Source organism: Halichoerus grypus, chromosome 7 (assembly GCF_964656455.1).
Source record: "Halichoerus grypus chromosome 7, mHalGry1.hap1.1, whole genome shotgun sequence".
Taxonomy (NCBI): Eukaryota; Metazoa; Chordata; class Mammalia; order Carnivora; family Phocidae; genus Halichoerus; species Halichoerus grypus.
In genome coordinates, this window is record NC_135718.1 from 22,574,919 (window position 1) to 22,599,646 (window position 24,728).

Here is a 24,728-nt window from a genome sequence, read left to right on the forward strand (position 1 = left end):
ATTAAAACTTTGATCTGTATCTCATTGTCTTAATACTTCAATTTACATACAAAGACTGGAACTTAATAAGGAAAATTCATGATTATAACTTCTTCTGTGAGATTTAACTCCAAAACGTGAAGGCTGTGTCCTCATTAAATGGATTTCAATGATCTGTAATTTCACATACATTGAAAGACTTATGGGCAGCATAAAAGTAACCACAGCGTAATAACACTTCATAAATATTGCAGGATGCTGCCAGCCATCGGATGGCAGAGAAGATGACTCTTGATAAAATTTGCTGTGAGACCCTCATTTGTTGAATTCATAAAAGAATTTGACCTACTTTTTCATCTGGGGAAAAATTGGGGCTTTTAGTAATGGCACAAAGAAATCACAGGCACTGGTAAGTCTGGGCAGGTATCTGTTTTCTAAGCCAGCCCAGATCTGACTCAGAAGCCTCAGCTGTTTTCTCCTTCCACACAAACAGGAGCTGATTTCAATGAGCCGTGGAGACTTAAAAGGCTTTCTCATGTATTATTCCTTACTCCATTCAGCTTTATTCTCTTTGACTCGAGCAAGGTAACTGAGCCACTTCATTTCTTATACCTTGCGGCTTCAAGTTACAAAGGAAAAGAGGGAAATGAGGCGGGCAATATAGGTTGTCTTTAGCCAGAGGCCTAGCATCTGAAGTTCAGCTTGGCTTAGTTAGCAACTCTTCCTAAGGCTCCAATTTTCCTTCCTCGGTTCTGGTTCACAAAGGTTGGGGTGTTGCTCTTCTTTAGAGTTTCAGGGAATCGGTGTTTGCAAAGAACTTCATTCTGCCTTGATAAGCAAAGAGTGATACCCGGCTCATTACTGAGAGTTTCAGTTCAGTGCACATCCCAACAACTGGGGTCATAGTTTTCATGTAGGAAATAGTCTTCAGATAGATTTTCAGTCTCTCAGCTTGTCTGCTTTAGGCCCCGCAACAGTGGCGCCCCATTTCTTCCCCATGGGTGGCCACCACCCCTGAATGTGAGAACTTCACCCAACCATACAAGTTTTGCCCAAGTGTCTAACTTCCTCAGGTTTCTGGCTTTGCGCTTTGCCTATTCCATGACTCGCAGCCTTATCAGCTCGTTCCTTAGGGTGACCCACCATTGATGTGCAATGGAAAGTCTCTACCCTATGACCAACAGCACTTGAATAAGCTCTACTTCTTCACCTGAGAGCTGAGATCACTTTAGCAGCCTGAAGGGATGCTGGAATATGAATGGATCTTCAATAATGCCCATAGCAAGAATGATAGAATTTAAAAATAGCTGGTCCTCTACACTAGATTTGATGATTAGGATCATGATCATTCTGCCTATCTTTATAAGAAAAGATATTGAGGTTGAAATATAAATTGCATGTCAAAGGGCATGTACCTCCCAGGTTACTGCCTGACTTCTGTAGGGCCCCTGCCCATACAGTGCCTCTGTAGGGCTCTGTAACATCACTTAGATCTCTCAAGAACCTAATAATCTGGAAAAGTGACAAAGTAACATCCAGGGCAAGAAATCATATATCCATCTCATAGATAAGATCTTATGACTTGGTTAAGCCTAGCAATAATATATAATGCTAGATATAAAAGTTTTGAAAGCTATTTAGAAATTTTGAAAGCATAACATAAAACAGTGTAATGATTCCAGTATTTTGTGTGTGTGTATGTATGTGTTCATGTGCTTCTCATCGGCTAGTATGGCATTTACCAATCTAATGTTGATCTCTCTGGGTAGTAGGATTATGAGCAATTTGAATTTTCTTTTTCCTCATTTTATGTGTTTCCTACATTCTCTTTATAAATTTTTCATGGCTTTCTCTTTTTTTTCTTCGTTCTTCTAATTGAGCTAACATATTTCTATTACATATTTTGCTACTAGGAAAAACCCATTGCATAGGTTTATTCCTAAAGCCATCTTACCACTTTTTTTAAAAAGCATAATTTTGTTCTTATTACATACCTGAATGTTTTACTTTTAGAGTGATTTTCAAAGTCATTCAAAAACATCTTTATGATTTTTATTATTTGGTGGCACCATAGTTTTCCTACCAAAGCCTGCGGAGCTAATTCCTAAAACCACCATGTAGTGGTAACAGTGTAGTAATGTCCTTTATTACCTAAAAAGTATTTTCAAAACATAATGGGTCAAGGTTCTGACCTCTTTCTACCACAGTGTCTAGATGGAGTAAAGAGACCTCGGCTTACAGTTATTTATTTGCTTACACAAGCCAAATGTTCCTCCAGCCTTATGGTATTCTGTTCCATTCTAAGCCAGACACCTAGTACAGAAGACATAAAAAGGGAATGTGGAAATTTGCTGTTCATTCAAACACATGGTGCTGTGGCTCATTTGCAAGTGAAGGATTAAACCATTTAGTGATGTTCCAGTTGGAAATTCTTGGTCTGAGTGTTAGATCCAGAAGTATTTGGATATTTAGTGAGATAAGTCCCAAGGCTCAGAGTTCTCAGGGAAGGGCTGAGCCATCTGCATTTCATCCTAAAGAGGGTGAAATATGTATCCAGACAAATGGTTTGGTGGATCCGTAATCTGGTCTTCTGGCATCACTGACCTTGTCAGACCTGAGTTCTCTGGTGAAATCTAAAACCCCATGCATGCACTGCCCTCCTCACTGGTGTGAATGTTCTTCCTCCAGGTCAGAGTATCCAAGTCCACTGCTGCCTTTTCTTGCAAGAGGTGCGGGGGTCAGCATCTTCAGAGAGGCACCTGTACTCTAGATAACCATCTCTGAATAGACCAGGGGAGAAGCTGACTCTGTAATTTGCAGTTATGCCAGTATCTTCATATCTTGGGATTGCGTCCAGACCTCAGTTTTGAAGCTGAAGAGAAAACCATAAAGCATGAATTGAACCAAATATTCAGGAAATACTTTCCCAGCTGATCTAGTGAGGCAACCTCAGCTTTCAGCAATGGTAGCACCTCTTAAAAAGGATACCAGAGAGAACCAAGACTTGCTTAGGAACAGGAGATAGGGCATTTGCAACTACCTCTTGTCATAGACTGGTGTTGTCTGTGCTGGAAGGACTCAGTTTACCATTATAAAAGGACAGGCTCGACAGTTATAGCAGTTGATTCTTGCTTAGAGACCTTTCACTCTTGGTTGAATATTCACATTGGCAGGGTCTCCCCAAACAGGCTTTGCAGCTCCCATAGTATTTTATAGAGCCTGGCATATTACACCGGGCTCCTCTTACATCACTACTTAATGAAGAATTTGATCCATGTTGGCATTTCTCTAAAAGGTTTTAGTTACTGAAGCTTACAAAAGCTTTCTGGTTTCACATATGAGTGAATACATTCTTCAGGAGCACCCACCGGGAATGAGCACAATAAAATAGTAGAAGTGCTCAACTTGGAGTTAAGGAGAGCTTGGTTCAAACTAGTCTTTGGCAAATTTTAGCAGTCTTTTAGGGTCGAAGATTAAATGAGATACTATATAGAGAACAGTTATTATTTCTGCCACAATAAACTCTCAAGAAATGTTCTCTTTTCTCCTAGTGACCACAAGGATATGTTCTAGAACAATCTTGCATACTTTATATTAGAATTCATGTGTCATAGTTCACTCTTATTGAATAAGCCCAAGGTGGATAGCACTTCTCCCCATGAACTTACTTCTACCAGCTGACAAAAATCTCTTCTTTGAAAGCTCATTGTACCATAGTCCTCTCCTTTCCTTTTTCTTGTCGAGACTCCGCTAACCTGAGTCTAACTAAACCTACCTGGAATAGGGTATGCAAAGCACAGGCAGGTTACTGTTATTTCGTGCTCCCCACTCTACTAAATATTCTTAGCCTTAAAAAGAAAGGGCTGAAATATCTAATTTTTGTTTCTGTCATTCAATGCTGCTTAATCATTTTTTTTTTTTTTTTAATCTTACTGTGTGGTCAAAAGAGCATTAAAAAGAACAGAAATCTAAGACCAAAGTTGGTTGTATTCCATCATCAATCTGTTATCAATTTGTGTTACCTTCTGGTTATATCTCATATACTTAATCAATATTTAAATATTGATTTACAGTAATGGTAGAAATAGAATGTTGTGTTTTGCCTTGTTGCTTGTGTTATACCATACTCCACCCCCCCCATTTAAATTTGGTGAACTCTCTACTTCCCCTCATTTACTCCCTCCCTCTTTTAATCCTAAATGCTGGTCTCTCTCTGCCCCCACCTCCCCGGGGGGAATCAGTGTTAACAGACTGGATTATATTTGCCAGCACCTTTATGCTCATACAGACACACGCATATGCAGTACATACCCTGTTATCTGCTGTGTTTTTGTTTTTGACAAAAAATGGGTTATACTAAAGTCAGTTCTCTACAACATAGTTTTTGCTACATGAACTTTAAGATCACTTTCAACACTGAATTCCAGGGAAGCCTGAGGCAAGCTTTGCAGGGGCCAGGCTCTGACATATGAGCCCAGTTCCTATCTGCAGTGAGTCTATAATGCCTTCAGGAGTGTCTTGGAGTCTCATTTTTGGATGAGGCTGTCAGTATTGAGTTACTATAGCATTTGTTTTCCCATTTTTCTCTCAAGCCATGTTGCAGGAACTCTGATAGGTTCACACACCTTCCATTGCTCAGGTTAATCTTGGCTCCTTAGTGGCCATTTGATATATTTGTTTTTCTATTACCGAAGTCAGTAATGCCCTTGGAGAATCCCCATATGGATTTCATGTGGCTTTTGTGCTTTTCTTGGGCACATCTTTTGATAATATTCTCAGTTCTGTATCTGTATCAGAACAGGTGACGAAAGGGCAGTAGGTCTAAAAAATGTTATACGGTAGCCTAGATATTTGCCAGCCTAGGAGCCATTTCAGGAATGATGACTTGTGATTTATTAAATGGAAGTAACTCTCAATTATACAGTGCATTTTCCTGACTACTGAGTTATGAATACCTATTGTTCCCCATATTCTCTATCTTCTTTATGGCTTGCACGCAATACCGTTTCACCAGCGGGAAGACGTCAGAATGCAGTATGGCGTTCATGCTAATCCATCTTTCCACTTCTAAGCAAAGCTGTTGTCAGAGGGGGAAAGAGTCAAAGCCAGGGATGGAGCCTAACAAGAAAAGAAACCGATACCTTGCCTTTGTTTTCACCTTTCTGTAACTCTGAAAGGCATTAAAAGTAATTTTCAATTAAAGAAGCTTCACCAAGAACTGAGCTGCATGGATAAAGTTAAACCACAGATCATCTTAAACCCTTCCTTCAGTCTCATGAGCGATGGGACTCCAGGCATCTTACTTAACCTCTCTATGTCCCAGTTCTCCTGGGGGAGCAAATCAAAGCACATCTGCCCTTGCTCTCTCCCTGGAGTCCTAACAGCCAACTGAGATAATATATAAGAAAGCACTTCCATGAGCAAGCAGATGCACAGTATTCAAAAACATATTGAAAGGAAAAGAGTGACCTGCAGGCACTGTGTTAGGTAGTGAGGATACAGCCAGTAAGGACACATCTCAGCACCTAGGACTTTATACAAACTACTCATGTATTATCCAGCCACTCGCTTTCCTGCAGAGGTTAATGAATCTTGACTACGTACACTTTAGAACTTTTGTTTGTAGTTGTGCTTCAGTCACTTAAAGACGAGTTTAGTTCTTTCATTCCTGGCTTTTATTGATGCACTTTCACACTAATCCTATGGGAAAGGTTCACCCCCATACCAAAATGGAATGAGAATAGCATCAGCTTGTACTGGGTTGTCCTCATCTTCAGATGGATTAAATGATGAGAAAACCTAATATTCAACAATCCAATCCCAAGGGCCTTAACCTTTGGTGCAGTCCAGCATCTGCTGTGGACCTTCTCAGACCACAGCAGGACCAACTGAGCATCTTCCCAGGAGGGCCTGAGTCTTGGGTGGTAGCTGGGCATCAGCGCTTTTTTCTCTTAATTTCTACAAGAGGTGATGATATCAAAATCTGAGATTCATTGGTTTTAAAACCAATCAACTATGGGAGTTAATTTTGATAGGAAGGTACATGTAATTTCCTGTTGCAACTCATATTTCAATCTACCATCATCTACCCTGAGCTACCCCCTAATTAACCTCCCAGAATCCTTGGGCCTCCTTCCAATTCACCCTCCATATTGCAACCAGAGTGATCTTTTTGAATTTGTTTCCTCTGGCTATTTGGGGTCTTTTCTGATTCCATACAAATTTTAGGATTATTTGTTCCACTTCTTTGAAAAAAGTCGATGGTATTTTGATGGGGATTGCATTGAATGTGTAGATTGCTCTAGGTAGCATTGACATCTTCACAGTATTTGTTCTTCCAATCCATGGGCATGGAACGTTTTTCCATTTCTTTGTGTCTTCCTCAATTTCTTTCATGAGTATTTTATAGTTTTCTGAGTACAGATTCTTTGCCTCTTTGGTTAGGTTTATTCCTAGGTTTCTTATGGTTTTGGGTGCAATTGTAAATGGAATCGACTCCTTAATTTCTCTTTCTTCTGTCTTGTTGGTGGTGTATAGGAATGCCACTGATTTCTGTGCATTGATTTTGTATCCTGCCACTTGACTGAATTCCTGTATGAGTTCTAGCAGTTTTGGGGTGGAGTCTTTTGGGTTTTCCACATAAAGTATCATATCATCTGCAAAGAGTGAGAGTTTGACTTCTTCTTTGCCAATTTGGATGCCTTTTATTTCTTTTTGTTGTCTGATTGTTGTGGCTAGGACTTCTAATACTAGGTTGAATAGCAGTGGTGATAGTGGACATCCCTGCCGTGTTCCTGACCTTAGGGGGAAAGCTCTCAGTTTTTCCCCATTGAGAATGATATTCGCTGTGGGTTTTTCATAGATGGCTTTTATGATATTGAAGTATGTACCCTCTATGCCTATACTCTGAAGAGTTTTGATCAAGAAAGCATGCTGTACTTTGTCAAATGCTTTTTCTGCATCTATTGAGAGGATCATATGGTTCTTGTTCTTTCTTTTATTAATGTATTGTATCACATTGATTGATTTGCAGATGTTGAACCAACCTTGCAGCCCAGGGATAAATCCCACTTGGTCGTGGTGAATAATCCTTTTAATGTACTGTTGGATCCTATTGGCTAGTATTTTGGTGAGAATTTTTGCATCCGTGTTCATCAAGGATATTGGTTTGTAATTATCCTTTTTGATGGGGTCTTTGTCTGGTTTGGGGATCAAGGTAATGGTGGCCTCATAAAACGAGTTTGGAAGTTTTCCTTCCATTTCTATTTTTTGGAACAGTTTCAGAAGAATAGGTATTAATTCTTTAAATGTTTGGTAGAATTCCCCTGGGAAGCCATCTGGCCCTGAGCTTTTGTTTGTTGGGAGATTTTTGATGACTGCTTCAATTTCCTTGGTGGTTATATCAGGTTTTCTATTTCTTCCTGGTTCAGTTTTGGTAGTTGATACCTCTCTAGGAATGCATCCATTTCTTCCAGATTATCTAATTTGCTGGCATAGAGTTGCTCATAATATGTTCTTATAATTGTATTTCTTTGGTGTTGGTTGTGATCTCTCCTCTTTCATTCATGATTTTATTTATTTGGGTCATTTCTCTTTTCTTTTTGATAAGTCTGGCCAGGGGTTTATCAATCTTGTTAATTCTTTCAAAGAACCAGCTCCTAGTTTCGTTGATCTGTTCTACTGTTCCTTTGGTTTCTATTTCATTGATTTCTGCTCTGATCTTTATTATTTCTCTTCCCCTGCTGGGTTTAGGCTTTATTTGCTGTTCTCTCTCCAGCTCCTTCAGGTGTAGGGTTAGGTTGTGTTTTTGAGACCTTTCTTGTTTCTTGAGAAAGGCTTGTATTGCTATATACTTTCTTCTTAGGACCGCCTTTGGTGCATCCTAAAGATTTTGAACAGTTGTGTTTTCATTTTCATTGGTTTCCGTGCATTTTTTAAATTCTTCTTTAATTTCCTGGTTGACCCATTCATTCTTTAGTAGGATGCTCTTTAGCCTCCATGTACTTGAGTTCTTTCCGACTTTCCTCTTGTGATTGAGTTCTAGTTTCAAAGCATTGTGGTCTGAAAATAGGCAGGGAATGATTCCAATCTTTTCGTACTGGTTGAGACCTGATTTGTGACCTAGGATGTGATCTATTCTGGAGAATGTTCCATGGGCAGTAGAGTAGAATGTGTATTCTGTTGCTTTGGGATGGAATGTTCTGAATATATCTGTGAAGTCCATTTGGTCCAGTGTGTCATTTAAAGTCTTTATTTCCTTGTTGATCTTTTGCTTAGATGATCTGTCCATTTCAGTGAGCGGGGTGTTCAAGTCCCCTACTATTATTGTATTGTTGTCGATGTGTTTCTTTGCTTTTGTTATTAATTGGCTGCTCCCCATGTAGGGGCATGGATTTTTACAGTTGTTAGATCCTCTTGTTGGATAGACCCTTTAAGTAGGATATAGTGTCCTTCCTCATCTCTTATTATAGTCTTTGGTTTAAAATCTAATTTGTCTGATATAAGGATTGCCACCCAGCTTTCTTTTGGTGTCCATTAGCATGGTAAATGGTTTTCCACCCCCTCACTTTCAATCTGGGGGTGTCTTTGGATCTCAAATGAGTCTCTTGCAGACAGCGTATCAATGGGTCTTGTTTTTTTTTTTTTTTTTTTAATCCAATCTGATAGCCTGTGTCTTTTGATTGGGGCATTTAGCCCATTTACATTCAGGGTAACTATTGAAAGATATGAATTGAGTGCCATTGTATTGCCTGTAAGGTGATCGTTACTGTATATTGTCTGTGTTCCTTTCTGGTCTATGTTACTTTTAGGCTCTCTCTTTGCTTAGAGGACCCCTTTCAATATTTCTTGTAGGGCTGTTTTCGTGTTTGCAAATTCCTTTAGTTTTTGTTTGTCCTGGAAGCTTTTTATCTCTCCTTCTATTTTCAATGACAGCCTAGCTGGATATAATATTCTTGGCTGCATATTTTTCTCATTTAGTGCTCTGAATATATCATGCCAGTCCTTTCTGGCCTGCCAGGTCTCTGTGGATAGGTCTGTTGCCAGTCTAATGTTTCTACCATTGTAGGTTACAGATCTCTTGTCCCGAGCTGCTTTCAGGATTTTCTCTGTGTCTCTGAGACTCGTAAGTTTTACTATTAGATGTCGGGGTGTTGACCTATTTTTATTGATTTTGAGAGGGGTTCTCTGTGCCTCCTGGATTTTGATGCCTGTTTCCTTCCCCAAATTAGGAAAGTTCTCTGCTATAATTTGCTCCAATATACCTTCTGCCCCTCTCTCTCTTTCTTCTTCTTCTGGGATCCCAGTTAATCTAATGTCATTTCGTCTTATGGTAGCACTTATCTCTCGAATTCTGCCCTCGTGATCCAGTAGTTGTTTATCTCTCTTTTTCTCAGCTTCTTTATTTTCCATCATTTGGTCTTCTATATCACTAATTCTCTCTTCTGCCTCATTTATCCTAGCAGTGAGAGCCTCCATTTTTTATTGCACCTCATTAATAGCCTTTTTGATTTCGACTTGGTTAGATTTTAGTTCTTTTATTTCTCCAGAAAGTGCTTCTCTAATAACTTCCATGCTTTTTTCAAGCCCAGCTAGTATCTTTAAAATCATCATTCTGAACTCTAGTTCCGACATCTTACTGATATCCCTGTTGATTAGGTCCCTGGCAGTTGGTACTGCCTCTTGTTCTTTTTGTTGAGGTGATTTTTTCCGTCTTGTCATTTTGTCCAGTGGAGAATAGATGAATGAGAGAACAAAATGCTAACAGGGTAACAATGTCCTCAGAAAATATACACTAAACAAATCAGAAAAGACCTGAAACCTGGGGAAAAGAGAGGGAAAGAAAGAAAAAAGAAAAAAAAAGAGAAAAAGATAAAAACAAATAAAGAAAAACAAAACCAAAAAAAAACAGAATATGATCAAATATGATCAGGCTGGTGCATAGATCAGTGCCACACACTAGATTTTGGCTGTATTTTGGTCTGTTAGAAGAAAGTGCCTCCAAAATTTTAAAGAAAGAAAAACTTACATATGTACAAACATAAGGGTTAATATGATGAAGGGATGGAATATGACTTCCAGAAAGTGGTCACTTTTCTGTTCAGAGAGTTGTTGCTATTCTTTTCTTTGATCTCCTGTTGAGTTTGTAGGTGTTCAGAATGGTTTGATCCCTATCCAGCTGAATTCCTGGGACCAGACGAAATCCAGGTCTCCTACTCCTCCACTATCTTGCTCCTCTGATCCATACTGTGTCTTTATCTTCATCTTCCTATGACTGTACCATCCCCCACTGCCACGGGGCCCTTGCACAGCTGATTCCCTCTGTCACCATTGCCTGGACTCCTTACCTCCATCTCACTCACTCGTGTCCTTTGTTTGGTTTTTTCTTTTCTTTTTTTTTTTTTTTTAATTTTATTTATTTGACAGAGAGAGACACAGCGAGAGAGAGAACACAAGCAGGGGGAGTGGGAGAGGGAGAAGCAGGCTTCCTGCTGAGCAGGGAGCCAGATGCGGGACTCCATCCCAGGACCCTGGGATCATGACCCGAGCCGAAGGCAGATGCTTAACAACTGAGCCACCCAGGCACCCCAGTTCTTTCCTTAAGGTCATCTCAGCTCAGATATAACTTCTTCTGGGAAGCTTTCCTTGAAGTTCTCAATCAGATCAGATTTTTAGCTCTCTACCTCTCCCTACTCTACAACTTAGAACACCGTGGACTTTCTTTCATAACATCCCCTGTAAAACTTTTTATTTATCTGGGATTATTTCATCTGTCTCACTTAGTAGTCCATATGCTCATGAAAGCCCAGACCACATCTGTTTTGCTTGGTTTGTTATAATTTACTTATCATCATTTTCCCATGTCATGCCTGACACAAGATAGAACAATAAATATCTGCCAGTTGGTTGGTTGGTTGAATGAATGAATGAATGACCAGAAAGCCAGTTAAAGCAGGGCAAGTGTGCCTAATCCTGGTGATCTAGGACTTAGGCTCCCTTGCCTTTGCCCTGTTTCTTATTCTTTGAAAGGAGTTTTGGCATCCCCATCTCAGATGGCAATTACAGCCCAAGGAAGGCAGAGGCTGATGACTGATGAGCCCCAAAACGATGCATTGACAGCTGTGTTAGGCTTATGAAGCACCTGAGAGCCTCTGAAGGCAAAAGCATGGCATTTAGTATGTTCCACTTGAGTGGGCACAGCTCCAACAGCAGGGATGAAATCTGCTGCCTTTGCCTCTTGGTACCCCTGTCTCCTGGTACAGAGGACCAAGCCCAGGGGCCTGCACTCACACCAGGGAGAGCGAGAGCGAGAGCTAGAGAGATCTTCCTAATACCTGACTGAGTACCCTAAAAGCATGACTCCTCTGTGAAGGCAGCCCTACTGATAGAGCCGTCCCAACACCGTGGCTCCCTTCTTTCACCTGTTACATATGTGGGGAACATTGTCGTGAGCGGATAATGAGGAATACTTTCAGGCCAAAAGACTAGCATGAAAGACAGTGGACATCCAGACAGAACTTGAGAGGAGTTTTAAGTCGCTGAAAGAGGTCCAAGTCCAGGCCCACAAAAGCACAGTGGTGAACACCAGACAGAAAGGGCGAGGCTGGGAGACTCAAGCAAGGCCGGCCCAAGTTGGACTTTTCTCAGGTGTGTGGGTAGATGCTATAACTTATGGGGGCTGAGGTAGAATCAGCTGAGATGTGAGTCTCCCCTCTGTGCTCTTGCCAGTGGTGACCCTTACCTGATGCCCACTCTGTCTCCACAAAGAACCCTAAACCTCTCTTTCTCAGTCTCTCAATCTCAATGCCCCTCCCTCCCTCCCTTCCTCCCTCTCTCCCTCTCTCCTCACTTTCTCTCTTTCTCCCTCTTTTCCCTCCCTCCCCTCTTTCCCTCTCTCCCTCTTTCTCCTTCCGTCTTCAATCTCTCCCTCCCTCTCTTTCTCAGAAATTCTATTGCTTGTTTTATTTCATGGCTAACCCAGTTAACCCTAACTACTCCTGATAATTCCCTCAGACACTTGTCCCAAACGATGTGAGTAGATTTTAAGGCAGTTTCTTCCTCTGTGCACATACCTAAGATTGGCTGGCAGCACCTCTGTTGAAAATCCAGAAAACATGGGAGAACTGACTAGAAACAGCACTGAGAAATTTACCAGTCTGATTTGTGCAAATGAAGGACAAGTCAGCAAGAATAGTTGACATTTATATTTATTAGCGAAGGGAATTCAAGTAATTGCACAGTGTCTGGGCTTGTGAATAATTTGTCTTGTAGTTCCGAGTGGAGTTTCTTTCTCCCTCCCGAGGGGAGAATTCTTGCTCATGTCCTCCCTGAGAGTTAGCTGCCCTGCTGTGTGCCCCCCACATGATGCTTGGCCGGGCATAGATCAGAAGAGTAGGTCATAGAGATTCATAGGATTTGAACTGCTTTTCCTTTCCCTGTGAATTAATCTTTTAAATGTCAGCATTTTAAACTTGGCCTTTTCAAAAAATATGATACCATATGAACCTTACTTAATCGAAAATACTTTTTTTTTAGTTCAAAGAGTTTGTGTGTGTGTGTGGTTTCTGGGTTTTTTTTTTTTTTTTTTTAGTTTTTTTTTTCCTTGAAAATGGGAAAAGCTAACAAAACAAACAAGAAAAACTTGATAAAGGATAGGCTGCATGGGAAAGAAGCTGGTTTTTGTCAGTTGGGTCTAAGAAACTTTGTTCCTTAAGAATCTCTACTGTTATTCCAAAACAGTTTTGTTACAGGTCTGGAATTTTAGAAAGCAGACTTTTATCCTCCCTCTTCTTACCTCCCACTGGGAAATTTAGATTTGTATGATTCCGATCCAGCTGTAAAAGGGGGATTGCACGCCCTTCACAGCTGCATGGTTTTGACAGTCATTGATTTGGTCCAGATTTTTACAGAGGATTAATTAACTCACATGTCTTATAACAACCCCTTGAGTGAAGACAGTAACGTATTATTATGCCCATTTCATAGATGAGGTAACCGAAGCCCAAGGAGGCTGAATGACTTGCATGAAGTCATGCGGCTTGCTAATGGCACCCTGGGATTCAAGCCCGGAGGAACCATCTGTGCTTTATCTACCTATAATGAATGAAATGCAAGTCCACAGAGATGGGTTCAAATCCTAGGTCTGCCCCTAACTAGCTGTGTTAACCTTGAACAGATAATTAAGTCTTTCCTGACTTTAGCTTCCCTACCACTAAAATGGACAAATGTGGCCTGTTTTTCTCTCCCAGCTAAGATTCTGTGAAGAATAAAATATTATCATTTTTTATAGCACAAAATACTGAGTATAAAAGAATTAACTGTCATTATCTTAAATAATAATAGCACTGAGCCCAATGTCCTATCAGGTGTGAGGCAAGGTGTCTTTTATCCTTCCTCTAACATGGTTAGGGAACCAGGAATAAGAAGAGGATTCCAGGTTCCTGGATACAAGGGAAGAGGTCTGTAACCATGTCAGGTAGGCTGAATCTTTAAAAAGCTGTGTGTGTACACCTTTTATTCATGGGGACGATAAGAGTGTAAACAGATCCCTCAGAGAAATTGAATATCCAATTGGAACAGATTATCAAAGACTTAGTTTTCCAAACCTTGAAACTTTTGGTGGTGGGTGCCCTTCAGATTTGGAGAACATCCATCTTGGTAAGCTCCTGTCTGCCAGGGAATGTCACAGGGATTCTGTCGAATGCAGACAGATGCTCCCAGCTGCAGGAGGGAGCCAGAGTCTGCCGTTAGCCCTGAGCCAGGGACCCAGGGACGGGGACAAGCCCCAGCCCCCGGGGCAGAAGCGGCAAGCACCGACTCCCCTTCTCTGATGTTGGGCTGTTTTTCAGGGTGACGTCCAGAGGACACTCATCCAAGTGGACTTCGGTGATGGCATTGCAGTGTCTTACGTCAACCTCAGCTCCATGGAAGATGGGATCAAGCACGTCTATCACAACGTGGGCATTTTCCGAGTGACCGTGCAGGTGGACAACAGTCTGGGCTCTGACAGCGCCGTCCTGTACTTACATGTAACTTGTATGTTATTACTGTTGTTGGTTTATGACCTATTTCAAATATCATGTCCCTTTTAAAGTATAACCCAGAGCTTCCTGTCTAGAAGCAGCTCGCCAGTTATCTTTAAGGAGGTGGGGAAGGAGGATAAGAGAGCCGAGTGGGGAGAAAGTAAAAAGAAAGTCAGGGAGTGGAGCTTGAATAATCCTAGAATTTGTGTTGCTTGAACTTGTTCTCATTGCACTTACTGTGCCTCTTCCAGGCACCTCTGACATGGCACCCCTGTGTCTGGCCACTGGCCGAGCTCTTTGATTGCACATGAGTTTGTCTTTTTCTAAGTCAGAAACATTTAAAAACAATCCCCACATATGGCTCAATCTAATACATTGAGAATGAGCGCAAGTGATGGAATTTCTCCCCATCTGATTATTCTTCTCTTCCCATGATACGTCTCATAGTAAATTATGCTTTTAGACTTTTGCTCCTTTTTTAAAGCGTTTCCTGGGCCTTTATCTGTGATGTGTGGTGTTAGAGGGAAGGTGGTGTTGAGAGAGGGAAAGAGCTGCATTGAGAAGGGTTGAAGCGTTTGTCCCATCGAGGAATATGAAGGTGTAATAAGTATGATGAGGTCACAACAGCTCCTAAGTTATGTGTGGGACAAACATGCTCCACGAATGCCCCTGGCGGCAGGTGTGTGGGTGTCCCCAAACAGGCTTAGGGCATGTTTATGTTGCCACAGAAATGCTTTGCTTTAAAATGAAGGTAGCTACGTGAAACCCCAGTGACCTAATGGATAAGGTGCTGGCCTTCTACAATGAAAGCAGCTCCTTTTACCAATGGCCTTGTCCAGATTAATTCTAAATTCTAGGCCAAGAGCGTTAAGGCTGGCCATATTCCATGCCTCCCACCTGCCTCTTGCTCATTAAACGGCGTACAGAACATACCAACTAGATTCCTTTTTTCTTAAGCTGCTGTGGTCCAGTGGGAGGACAAGACTCTTTAGGGATTCCCCAGGTGATTGTTTATTACCGAGGATTCCTGCGGTATCGGTGATTCTTGATCTTTCTCTCCCACACACTCATGACAAATGTGCTTTGAAGAAACACATCCTCCCTTCTTTGGGTTTAAGCAAAGTTTTATCAGATTCACAGCCTGCACACTCCTCTTGCCTCTTTTCAGCTAAAGTTTATTAAGCAATTACTATGCGCCAAGCCTTGTGCTAAGCAAGCTCTTTGCATGTATGATCTCACTTCTCAAAACAACCTGATGAAGTAGGCACTGTTAGAAACCCTACTTTACAAAGAACAATGGGGGCCAGAGAGCTTGAATAATGTATTTGAAATTGCAGACCTGCTATCTGGCAAAGCCAGGCTTCAGACTCAGGTCTACCCGTCTCTGGAATGCCAGCTCTTGAACCCCAAGGTCATTGTCAGTGCTGTGGGTGATGGAACTTGTCTCCAGCAGCCCTTGTCCCCTCCACCCCTTTGCAGATTGTCCCAAAGGAGCTCAAGCAACTCGCTAGACAACTACGTAGGTTCAAGGCACATTTCAGAGGCCCCTCTGACGCCGTGGTGGCCCCTCCCCTCTCCAGGCTGTCCTGTATGGACTTTCTGGGGTTGCCTCCTACTAAGAAATAATCTTCCTTACTAAGGAATGGTCAGAAAATCTCTCAGAAATACATCACAAACATTGGTTATTGGTAGCCAAACTAACTTACGGCACAAACGCCAGTACATTTGCTGGGAATGACCGCCTACCAAGCAGCCTCTCATTCTCATGACCGCCTACCTAGCAGCCTCTCATTCTCATGGCCGCCTACCTAGCAGCCTCTCATTCTCATGACCGCCTACCTAGCAGCCTCTCATTCTCATGGCCGCCTACCTAGCAGCCTCTCATTCTCATGACCGCCTACCAAGCAGCCTCTCATTCTCATGGCCGCCTACCTAGCAGCCTCTCATTCTCATGGCCGCCTACCTAGCAGCCTCTCATTCTCATGGCCGCCTACCTAGCAGCCTCTCATTCTCATGGCCGCCTACCAAGCAGCCTCTCATTCTCATGACCGCCTACCTAGCAGCCTCTCATTCTCATGGCCGCCTACCTAGCAGCCTCTCATTCTCATGGCCGCCTACCTAGCAGCCTCTCATTCTCATGGCCGCCTACCTAGCAGCCTCTCATTCTCATGGCCGCCTACCTAGCAGCCTCTCATTCTCATGGCCGCCTACCAAGCAGCCTCTCATTCTCATGGCCGCCTACCTAGCAGCCTCTCATTCTCATGGCCGCCTACCTAGCAGCCTCTCATTCTCATGGCCGCCTACCTAGCAGCCTCTCATTCTCATGGCCGCCTACCTAGCAGCCTCTCATTCTCATGGCCGCCTACCTAGCAGCCTCTCATTCTCATGACCGCCTACCAAGCAGCCTCTCATTCTCATGGCCGCCTACCTAGCAGCCTCTCATTCTCATGACCGCCTACCTAGCAGCCTCTCATTCTCATGGCCGCCTACCAAGCAGCCTCTCATTCTCATGACCGCCTACCTAGCAGCCTCTCATTCTCATGGCCGCCTACCTAGCAGCCTCTCATTCTCATGACCGCCTACCTAGCAGCCTCTCATTCTCATGACCGCCTACCTAGCAGCCTCTCATTTTCCATGGCCTATTCTGTAAGGGGAGGATTTTTGTTTGAGAGCTGCTCTCCTGAAGAATTACAGTAATTTTAGTCCATATCTTGTATATGTATGAAACATCTACCGCACTCTAACCACATGTGAATCCTGATTTCAAATTCAGCAGCTTTTCGGTCTCCGTTTCTCAGGCTCTCCCGTAGATCACCCACACCTTGCCCTCCTGGTCACCCTTTGGATTCGTCCTCGCCCCCGAAAATGATCGTATCCCTTGAGGGCTAGTTCCCTACCCTGGCCCTCTGCCAGGTTTACTTGACCCTGGGAAGGAAACCAGCACAGAGATCAAAGGTTGCCGATGCCAGGACTTCTAAAAGAAATAAGCTTCTTTTTCATTTTTTTTTTTTTTTTTTGTCTTCTCTTTAGCCGAGTTGAGGGGCTCAGCAGTGTGACTTTTACCGTAGGGGCAGATGCTTTGTAAGGGGAAGTTTTGTGCTCTGATTTTAATTTTGTTAGGCTCATCTTGGGTTCAGTGTTCGGATAAGCATACTTCATATAATGGAACCCCTTTCTAAGCCTGACCTTGGGCATAAGAATTAACTCTTTCATACTAACTCTGTTGAAGCAGGACTCTGCCTCGCACAACGATGGGCATGGCTTTCCGAAGGAGAAAGCAGAGATTGGAGGACCTTGTCTTTGATGCTATTTTACACTAAGAGGAAGTCAGAACAAGACCATAAGTGATTAACATTCCCCCAAATCTCAAACCTGAAAGGGATCATGGCAATTTTTGGTGCTGCAGTCCCAGGGCCTGGGGGCAGGGCAGGGGGTATTCTTTGTAGAAAAAACAAACGAACACTGGCCTGGGTTAGGAGTGGTTAGGTGCAGATGCTGGCCTGAACTCCTGGCCAAGTCACTCCATTTCTCTGAGCCTAGGTTTTCTCCTCTGTCATGTGAGAAGGCACACCTTATTTGTCAAAGGTTCCTTCAAGCAAAATATGCTGTGACCCGTCAGCTAGTAAAGCTTGCTTCTCCATTATTACAAAGCAGTGCGTGTGTTTCTACTTAGTGGGTTCGGAGCAGCAACTCTTAGCTCATTTTCCACGCCTGCCCTCTGCCTCTGTCACCAGGACCCCTCCCCTTGCCTGGAATTCTCCCCCATTGCCTGACTTGATGGTATACTCTCTCTCTCCTCTCCAGGTCAGAAAGGTGATTTGATTCCAAATCAGAGGGCTTTGTTTTTTGTTTTTTGGGTTTTTTTTAAGATTTTATTTATTTATTTGAGAGAGAGAGAATGAGAGACAGAGAGCATGAGAGGGAGGAGGGTCAGAGGGAGAAGCAGACTCCCTGCTGAGCAGGGAGCCCTGCGGGGCTCGATCCCCAGACTCCAGAATCATGACCTGAGCCAAAGGCCAGAGGGCTTTGTTTTGTTTTTGTTTTTGTTTTTGTTTTTTTTAATATGGGTTTGCAAAGGTCATCAGAAACAGATGAAGACGATGTGCCTGCTCCGATGTTCCCAGGTGTGGACCAGCCGTTCTCACTGGGAGGCTGGGTAATCTGTTGTAACCTGACAGTTGGAAAGTCCTTGGGGACAGGATTTACTGCGCTCTGCTAGTTGGCAAACTAACGAGACACATGGTGCAGACAGTGTTGCGTTCAGCCGGCGGGGCAGGCGGCAGAATTTAGAGGACATGCAGATTTCTGCTCAGAAGGCTACCCCATCTCAGCCAGTCTCGCAGAAAAAAGGCACTGAAAACTGTGTAAATTTGCAGAATGGGAGGTTTGAAAAAACAAAAAAAGATGAGACAGATTTTCTAGTTCTTCCCAAATCTCCCCAACTACCTCTGTACACAGGTGCCATTTGCAGATGTCTTTCTGTTCCTATGTTAGAGTGATTGTTTTCTTGAAAACCTATGCAGCTTTGCAACTTTTCACGTGATTATTATATTGGCCAACAAACAGCAGACTTGAGTTTTGTAAAGTGTGGTTTAACGAGTCACCTGCCCCAGAATTACATGATAAAAATAGAGTGAGTGTCCTAGGCCTCATCCCAGACCTGCTATATTGGAATTCCTAGAAGTGTGCATCATAATCTGCCTTGAACGGATTAGTATAATCCTTTTGCACGTTGAAGTTTAAGGAACTCCATTTTAGGATCTCATCTTTATACTTTGAACAACTTTTATTTCTTCTAGAGAATTTTTCACATTTCAGACAAACAGCAATGTCACGCACACACAGTATTTAATTTGGTGGTCAGACGAGGTCTCCAAAACAAATGGCAGGGACAGTCCAGAGCAAGCATTACAGGTGTGTATACACACACACGCGCGCGTGCACACGCACACACACACACACACACACGATGTTCAGCCTCACAAACATCAGCTGCTTCCTATAGCACATTAGGGCTAAACAAGAAAAGAGGGAGACCCAATTCCACAGGCAATTTCCCAGTTCCCTCACCCACCTTGCCAGGAAGATTCATATGGAATGATGCAGCGCCACCCGCTGTCCCTTTTGTGCATCACAGGCACCTGTCTGCTGGAGCCACATCTGGGGCTTGTTCAGCTCTGGATTTAGTGCAGCCAGCCAGCTGCGGGCCTCCAGGGGCTGGAGTGGTACTTCCGCAGCTCAGCTCGCTTAGTGCAGACTGCACCCTCTGTACGTAGAAGAGATGCTTAAAAGATAGGCTTTTCGGCAGCAGGAACTAGGTGTGTTAAGCACCTGAAAAGTAAATGAGTACAAGAGGACAAGGCAGGAATATGAAAGGTAAATTGCGCACATTTGAATGAATGTGTAATGTGCATACCTGCAAGAATGAACTCCTACAAATACACATATGCATACTTCAGGGCCGACTAGCCGATACGCTGCGAGTCCTGAATCCTTCTTAGATCTCATTGGCTCCCACTCTTTCCCTCCATTTCTCACCTGCAGCCACCTGGGCTTTCTGGCTGTTCCTCAAACATGGCAAGCAAACCTCCTCCTCAAGGTCTTTGCACTTGCCCTGCCCTCACCCTGGAGCATCACGAAGAGTATGTGGTGCACTCCTTCACTTTATTCAGGTCACTGCTCACATGTCATTTCTCCTGAGAGACAAAACCAGCACTCTATCACCTACCCCCGCTGTATGTGTTCAGTGCCCGCCTCCCCCAATAAGACATGAGCTCCACCAAGTAGCAGGTGTCTCCAGCACCTAGAATAATGCCTGACATGTGGCAGCCCTCTGAAACTGTTGAATGAATTAATGACCACATTTCCCGAAGAAGATTCCATTTTTGCCATTAACAGGACACACAGACACCGTCCTTACTTTGAAGGTCGGACTTTAAAAAAATATTCAATACTCATATGTGAGAGAGACACAGAAAATGAACCCCTTTAGAATGGAACCGGCATGCTTGAGTTTATCTAGTCCTTGTATTCTAGCTGAGTCACTCTCCTCCAATCAGGGGAGTCAGAAAGAATATTCCAGAAGCCTGGTCACTGGACCTGAGATTCAAAGGCTGACAGGTGCCCTGAGAGAGGAGTCTCTGCCGAGGCCTCAGGGCAGAACCTGCTGGAACAAACTGAGTGATAGGAAACAGGAGAGCCATGTAAGAAATGAGAGCACGTGTGAAGTGCCCTTGCCAGCGCCTGGGATACATTTAAGTGATGGGTAGATACTGACTCTTCGTAGCTTGTTTTGTGAATATGGGAGAGCTCTTTTTGAGCCTTTGTCAGCTGGCCAGAGCGTGGGCTTTAAAATCAAACTGCTTTGGCCCACACCCTGGAATTGATGTTTCCTAGCTGCGTGACCTTGGGAGAGTCATTGTCCTCTGTTTGTTCATCTCTAGATGGAAATGATAGTCGTGCCTACTTCGTGAGGTTGTTGTGAGGAGCAAATGAGAATGAAAAGAGTCATTAGCAGAATATGTGGCACATGGTCATCATTCAGTAGATGCTGCCCTTTTTTAGCACATTGAACCATTCTGACTTATTAACAACTACTTCTTATCATATGGCTTATAAGCCAGAAAATCAATTCTATTCTGTATGCTGGTCACCAAGCCTCTAATTCTCTAAAGAGAGAGAAGCATAGACAAAAGCAGCAACAAGAAATTGCACCATCTGTTCACCTACCCAACAAACATTCGATTATCTGCTACATCTCAGGAACTATGCTAGTCTTTAGATACAAAGATAAATGTGAAAGACTCTTACCCTCCGAAAGTTTGCAGCCTGTGTTCTCTGTCTCACAAATTTTAGATCAATTTGTGTTAACTATCATCATCGTCATTAGGTAATGGGAATTTTAATTTCGAACAAGTAGCATGATCAACTTGGCTTTCTAAAAAATCACTCTCACAACAGTTTGTAGTGTGAGAAGATACATAGTCATTGCCATATGTGGTATGAATGTATAATGTGCATACATGTAAGAATGAACTCATATAAACACACATATGCATACTTCAGAGCCTACAAAACAATATGCTATGTGTCCTGAATCCCTCTTAGATCTCATTGGCTCCCACTGTTTCCCTCCATCTCTCTATGCAGCCGCTTGGGCTTTCTTTCTATTCTGCAAACATGGAGAACCACCTGGCCCTCAAGATCTTTGCACTTGCTCTACCCTGACCTTGGACTGTATGTTTTATTCTGGGGGCTGAGGACCCTGGCACTTGGTGCAACTTATTATTACTGAGGAAGGCACACACTGAACACATAGAGCAGGAGGGTGGATTAGCTTGGGGGCAGGTCGGAGGCAGGAAGATTGGTACGGCTCATGACAGTCCAGCTGTATGAGCTAGGGAAGGATTGGCGACGGTGAGAGGAGCTCTCACTGAGAGATATTTATGAAACCAAGCCAGTGGTTTCCAACATAGAATGGGTGGCAAGGAATAAGGAATCCAGATTGACTTTATGCTCCTGGGCTGGTCCCCTGGATAAACATTGGTTTCCATTCATCAAGACATGGAGAATAGAAAATGGGCGGGGGGGAATAATGAATTTCTTAGGAACATCTGGCTCCTAATTGAGTCCCGAGTCAAGTAGGTGGTTTGAGTTATGAGCATGTAGTTTATTGTTGAAGGTCAGGGTGTGGATGAGATTGCTCAGCAGAACAGTATATGGAGGGAAAAAAGGCCAAAGTCAGTACTGTAGGAAACACATTTAAAGATCTAGCAGAAGAGGTGGTGATTAAACCAGGTGGAAGGGTACCACTTTCTTCTCCACCTCATGGAATAATGGTGGGATGACAGATTTTTGCCACGTTCACTTCAGAGGAAACTGCATTTTTGCCTAGGAGAAGTGACTCAAAGGGAAGACCAAGGGTCAGAGGAAGGTCCCTACTTGTTCTCTCTGAAGAGAGAACTCATAGCTTTGGGGGTTTGTGCATCTGATCAAGGCTTCTCTCTAATGGATCTCCATAGGTAGAATCATCCCCTTTTTTAGTTGAGCACATCCAGAGAACCACAAAGCTGTCTCTACCTGCTCATGCATACTTGACCCTGAACAAACTGAACTCAACACCAAACAGTTTGAACCAGGTGGTGTTACATATACTCCTGCAGAGAGATACACACACTCTCACACACAAACACACAGATTTACACATATACAGATCTTGGAAATCCCAACAAAGAGTCAAGAATAATGACATCTAGAATGGTTTGGGGATTTGTGCCATAACCACCACCCCCTGCCCCCACGGCCCCACACATGGAGTCCGTGAGGTTTTCATCATCCTGGTTTACCACCACGGATACGATCTCTTAGAAAGACTTTGCATCTTCCTGTGAATCCTCATATTATGCCTCTTCATTTAAGGAATTCATAAATTACTTGTAAGTTTTTAAAGTTTTACACATAAATAACTCAGGTTTTAGGTCTGGCAGAAAGATCAGTAGATGGAAAATACTGAGACACAGTGGGTCACAAGATATCTTTTCTCCAAAGTAGGGAAAGCCCCTTAGCACTTTCCTCAGGGAGTATGACTGTGATGTTTTGGAGGCTTCCAGAACGAATATGTATTCTCTTCAGAGCAGGGAAGGTGAAGCAGAGAAAGCTCTTCCTTCTCTATGCCTCGTCTTTTCTCTTGTGCCTCAGGTCCCCTGGAGCATGTACACCTGTCTCTTCCCTTTGTCACCACAAAGAACAAAGAGGTCAACGCAACGGCAGTGCTGTGGCCCAGCCAAGTGGGCACCCTTACTTACGTGTGGTGGTACGGAAACAACACGGAGGTGGGTCAGACTTCCATGCAGCATCTAGTCGCAGCTCCGCTCAAACCGGCTGAAGGGAGAAAGGAAAGGAAAGGGCTTATGTAACTCAAGAGTCCAGGGGTAGTCCTAGCTTCGGGCACAGCAGGCTCATAGTGCTCCAAAAATCTCATCAGTGTGTTCCCTCTGTCCCTCTGTCTCTCTCTCACCACGCCACCCCTGCCCCTCACCTCTGCCTTCCTCCATGTTACCTTCTTCTCCAACTGGCCTTCCCTTTGCAAAGACCTTAGCAGCAGCCCGAGCTTTATATTCTCACAGCTAAGCAGAGAAAATGAACAGAAGTCCCAGGATGGAGTATCATTGACCAAGCCTTCCCAGTGCTCGGGGTAGAAAGAGAGGTGTTGAAGTCAGCCTCCTTGGAACCACATGGACCAAGAGAAGGGGGAAAATGCTCCCCCCGCAAAAAACCAGTAGATACCAGACAGTCAAAAGCAACAAATACTTATTACAGCCTGGTCCCCAGGCCCCCTAAATTGGACGTGGTCGCTCCTTTCTCTCATCTTTACCCTTTCTCTTTTCCCAAAACATGCCCTGTGATCAAAAGTCAGCAGCAACTTTAAAAGCAGCAGAGACCTTAAACCTCATTTACTCTAAGGCCTTCATTTTACAGATGATAAAGTCAGGAGGACACACGTGAAGGGCTTTCCTCCCGCCTCGTTCAGCTGCTTCACGTGGAGGCCAGATCCAAGGCCTTCCCATGCCCACATGTATTTTCCTTCCCCTGTGCCAGGCTGCCAGGTCCGTTTTGAACTTCCTCCATTCTCAGAGATTACAATTTGCTTCCAAATGTCAGTTAAGGCAGTCCGGGCGAAGGCCTCCCCAAAGGGCACTGGCATGAGCTGCTCAGGATAAGAAAGCTTCGTCTTCCTCCAGCAGAACCGCTCTCTTGCACTTGGTGATTTTGCTCTTCAAATAGAGTGCATCTTATTCTGATGCCAATCTTTTTCTACCCCAGAGCTGAACATTGGCTTTAACTGGAGTCATAATTTTTGCACAGGCCCAGGGAGGAAACCTCCCCTGACCCCAGACCTGCTACATGCCTGGCAGGGGAAGGAAACGCTCACCTCTACTGCTAATTTAACTCCTCTGAAAAGAAGCTTTTTTTAATTTCTTCTGAAACTCTGCATGTAAATGTGGCCTAAATTGGGCCCACTACCCACAGTGGCGGAGGAGAAATCTAAGTTATTTGCCTAAAAGCTAGTGCTAGAAGATGAATATACTAAACTTTTTTCTATGTCTCCTTTTTTTTTTTTTTAATGTTTTTTAACCTGACAGCAGAAAACCAAATTCTCAACAGATTACATTGAGCAGGCTTCTTATGCTGGGTGTTGGTCTTCCCTCTGCTATACAGGGAGTTGGTTACATGAATTTAGATTTTTTAATTAATTAAGAAAAGACAGGAAAGAAATGTTTGTGCGGAATGAGTTGAGGGAGGTCATTAGGCTAATCATCTTTTCCTCCAGGACCCCGGCGTCCGATTCTATCACAGGCACGACTCCAAATTGTATTTTTTTTTTTCAGTCCTCAAACCACTGTCCAATTAGTACTTGTTTCCATAGCAGCTACTTCCAGAAACAGCTGATAGGGCTTCTCAGAGGAACCAAGCCAAACAAGGCCACTCCAGTCTAACGAGGACAGTTTTGGTGTCCATGGTTGCTGTGTTCCATCGGAATATTCTATGAATCGTACCCCTGGTGATGACCAACTGGAAGCTTAGAGATTTTCAGTGACTGCTGCCTACATCCGGATTAACATGAGCTGCCTGTGTGGGTCCAATCTGAGTATTTCTTTGTATTAAGAGACCTGCCTGTCACGAGTAGGTTGCAGATAGAGAGATCTGTCCCGCCAACAAGCAAGACCT

The 24,728-nt window shown here is 43.3% G+C and overlaps 1 protein-coding gene across 5 annotated transcripts in view; it reads left to right on the plus strand.

Moving 5' to 3' along the window:
- SORCS1 (sortilin related VPS10 domain containing receptor 1) overlaps window positions 1-24,728 on the plus strand; it is a 520,496-nt gene that overhangs the window by 439,865 nt on the left and 55,903 nt on the right. For all 5 annotated transcript variants that reach the window (XM_078077135.1, XM_078077131.1, XM_078077132.1 and 2 more), the window contains exons 19-20: window positions 13,827-14,013; window positions 22,698-22,831. In XM_078077135.1, coding sequence (XP_077933261.1) covers window positions 13,827-14,013; window positions 22,698-22,831 — 321 coding nt within the window. The remainder of the gene's footprint in view (window positions 1-13,826; window positions 14,014-22,697; window positions 22,832-24,728) is intronic.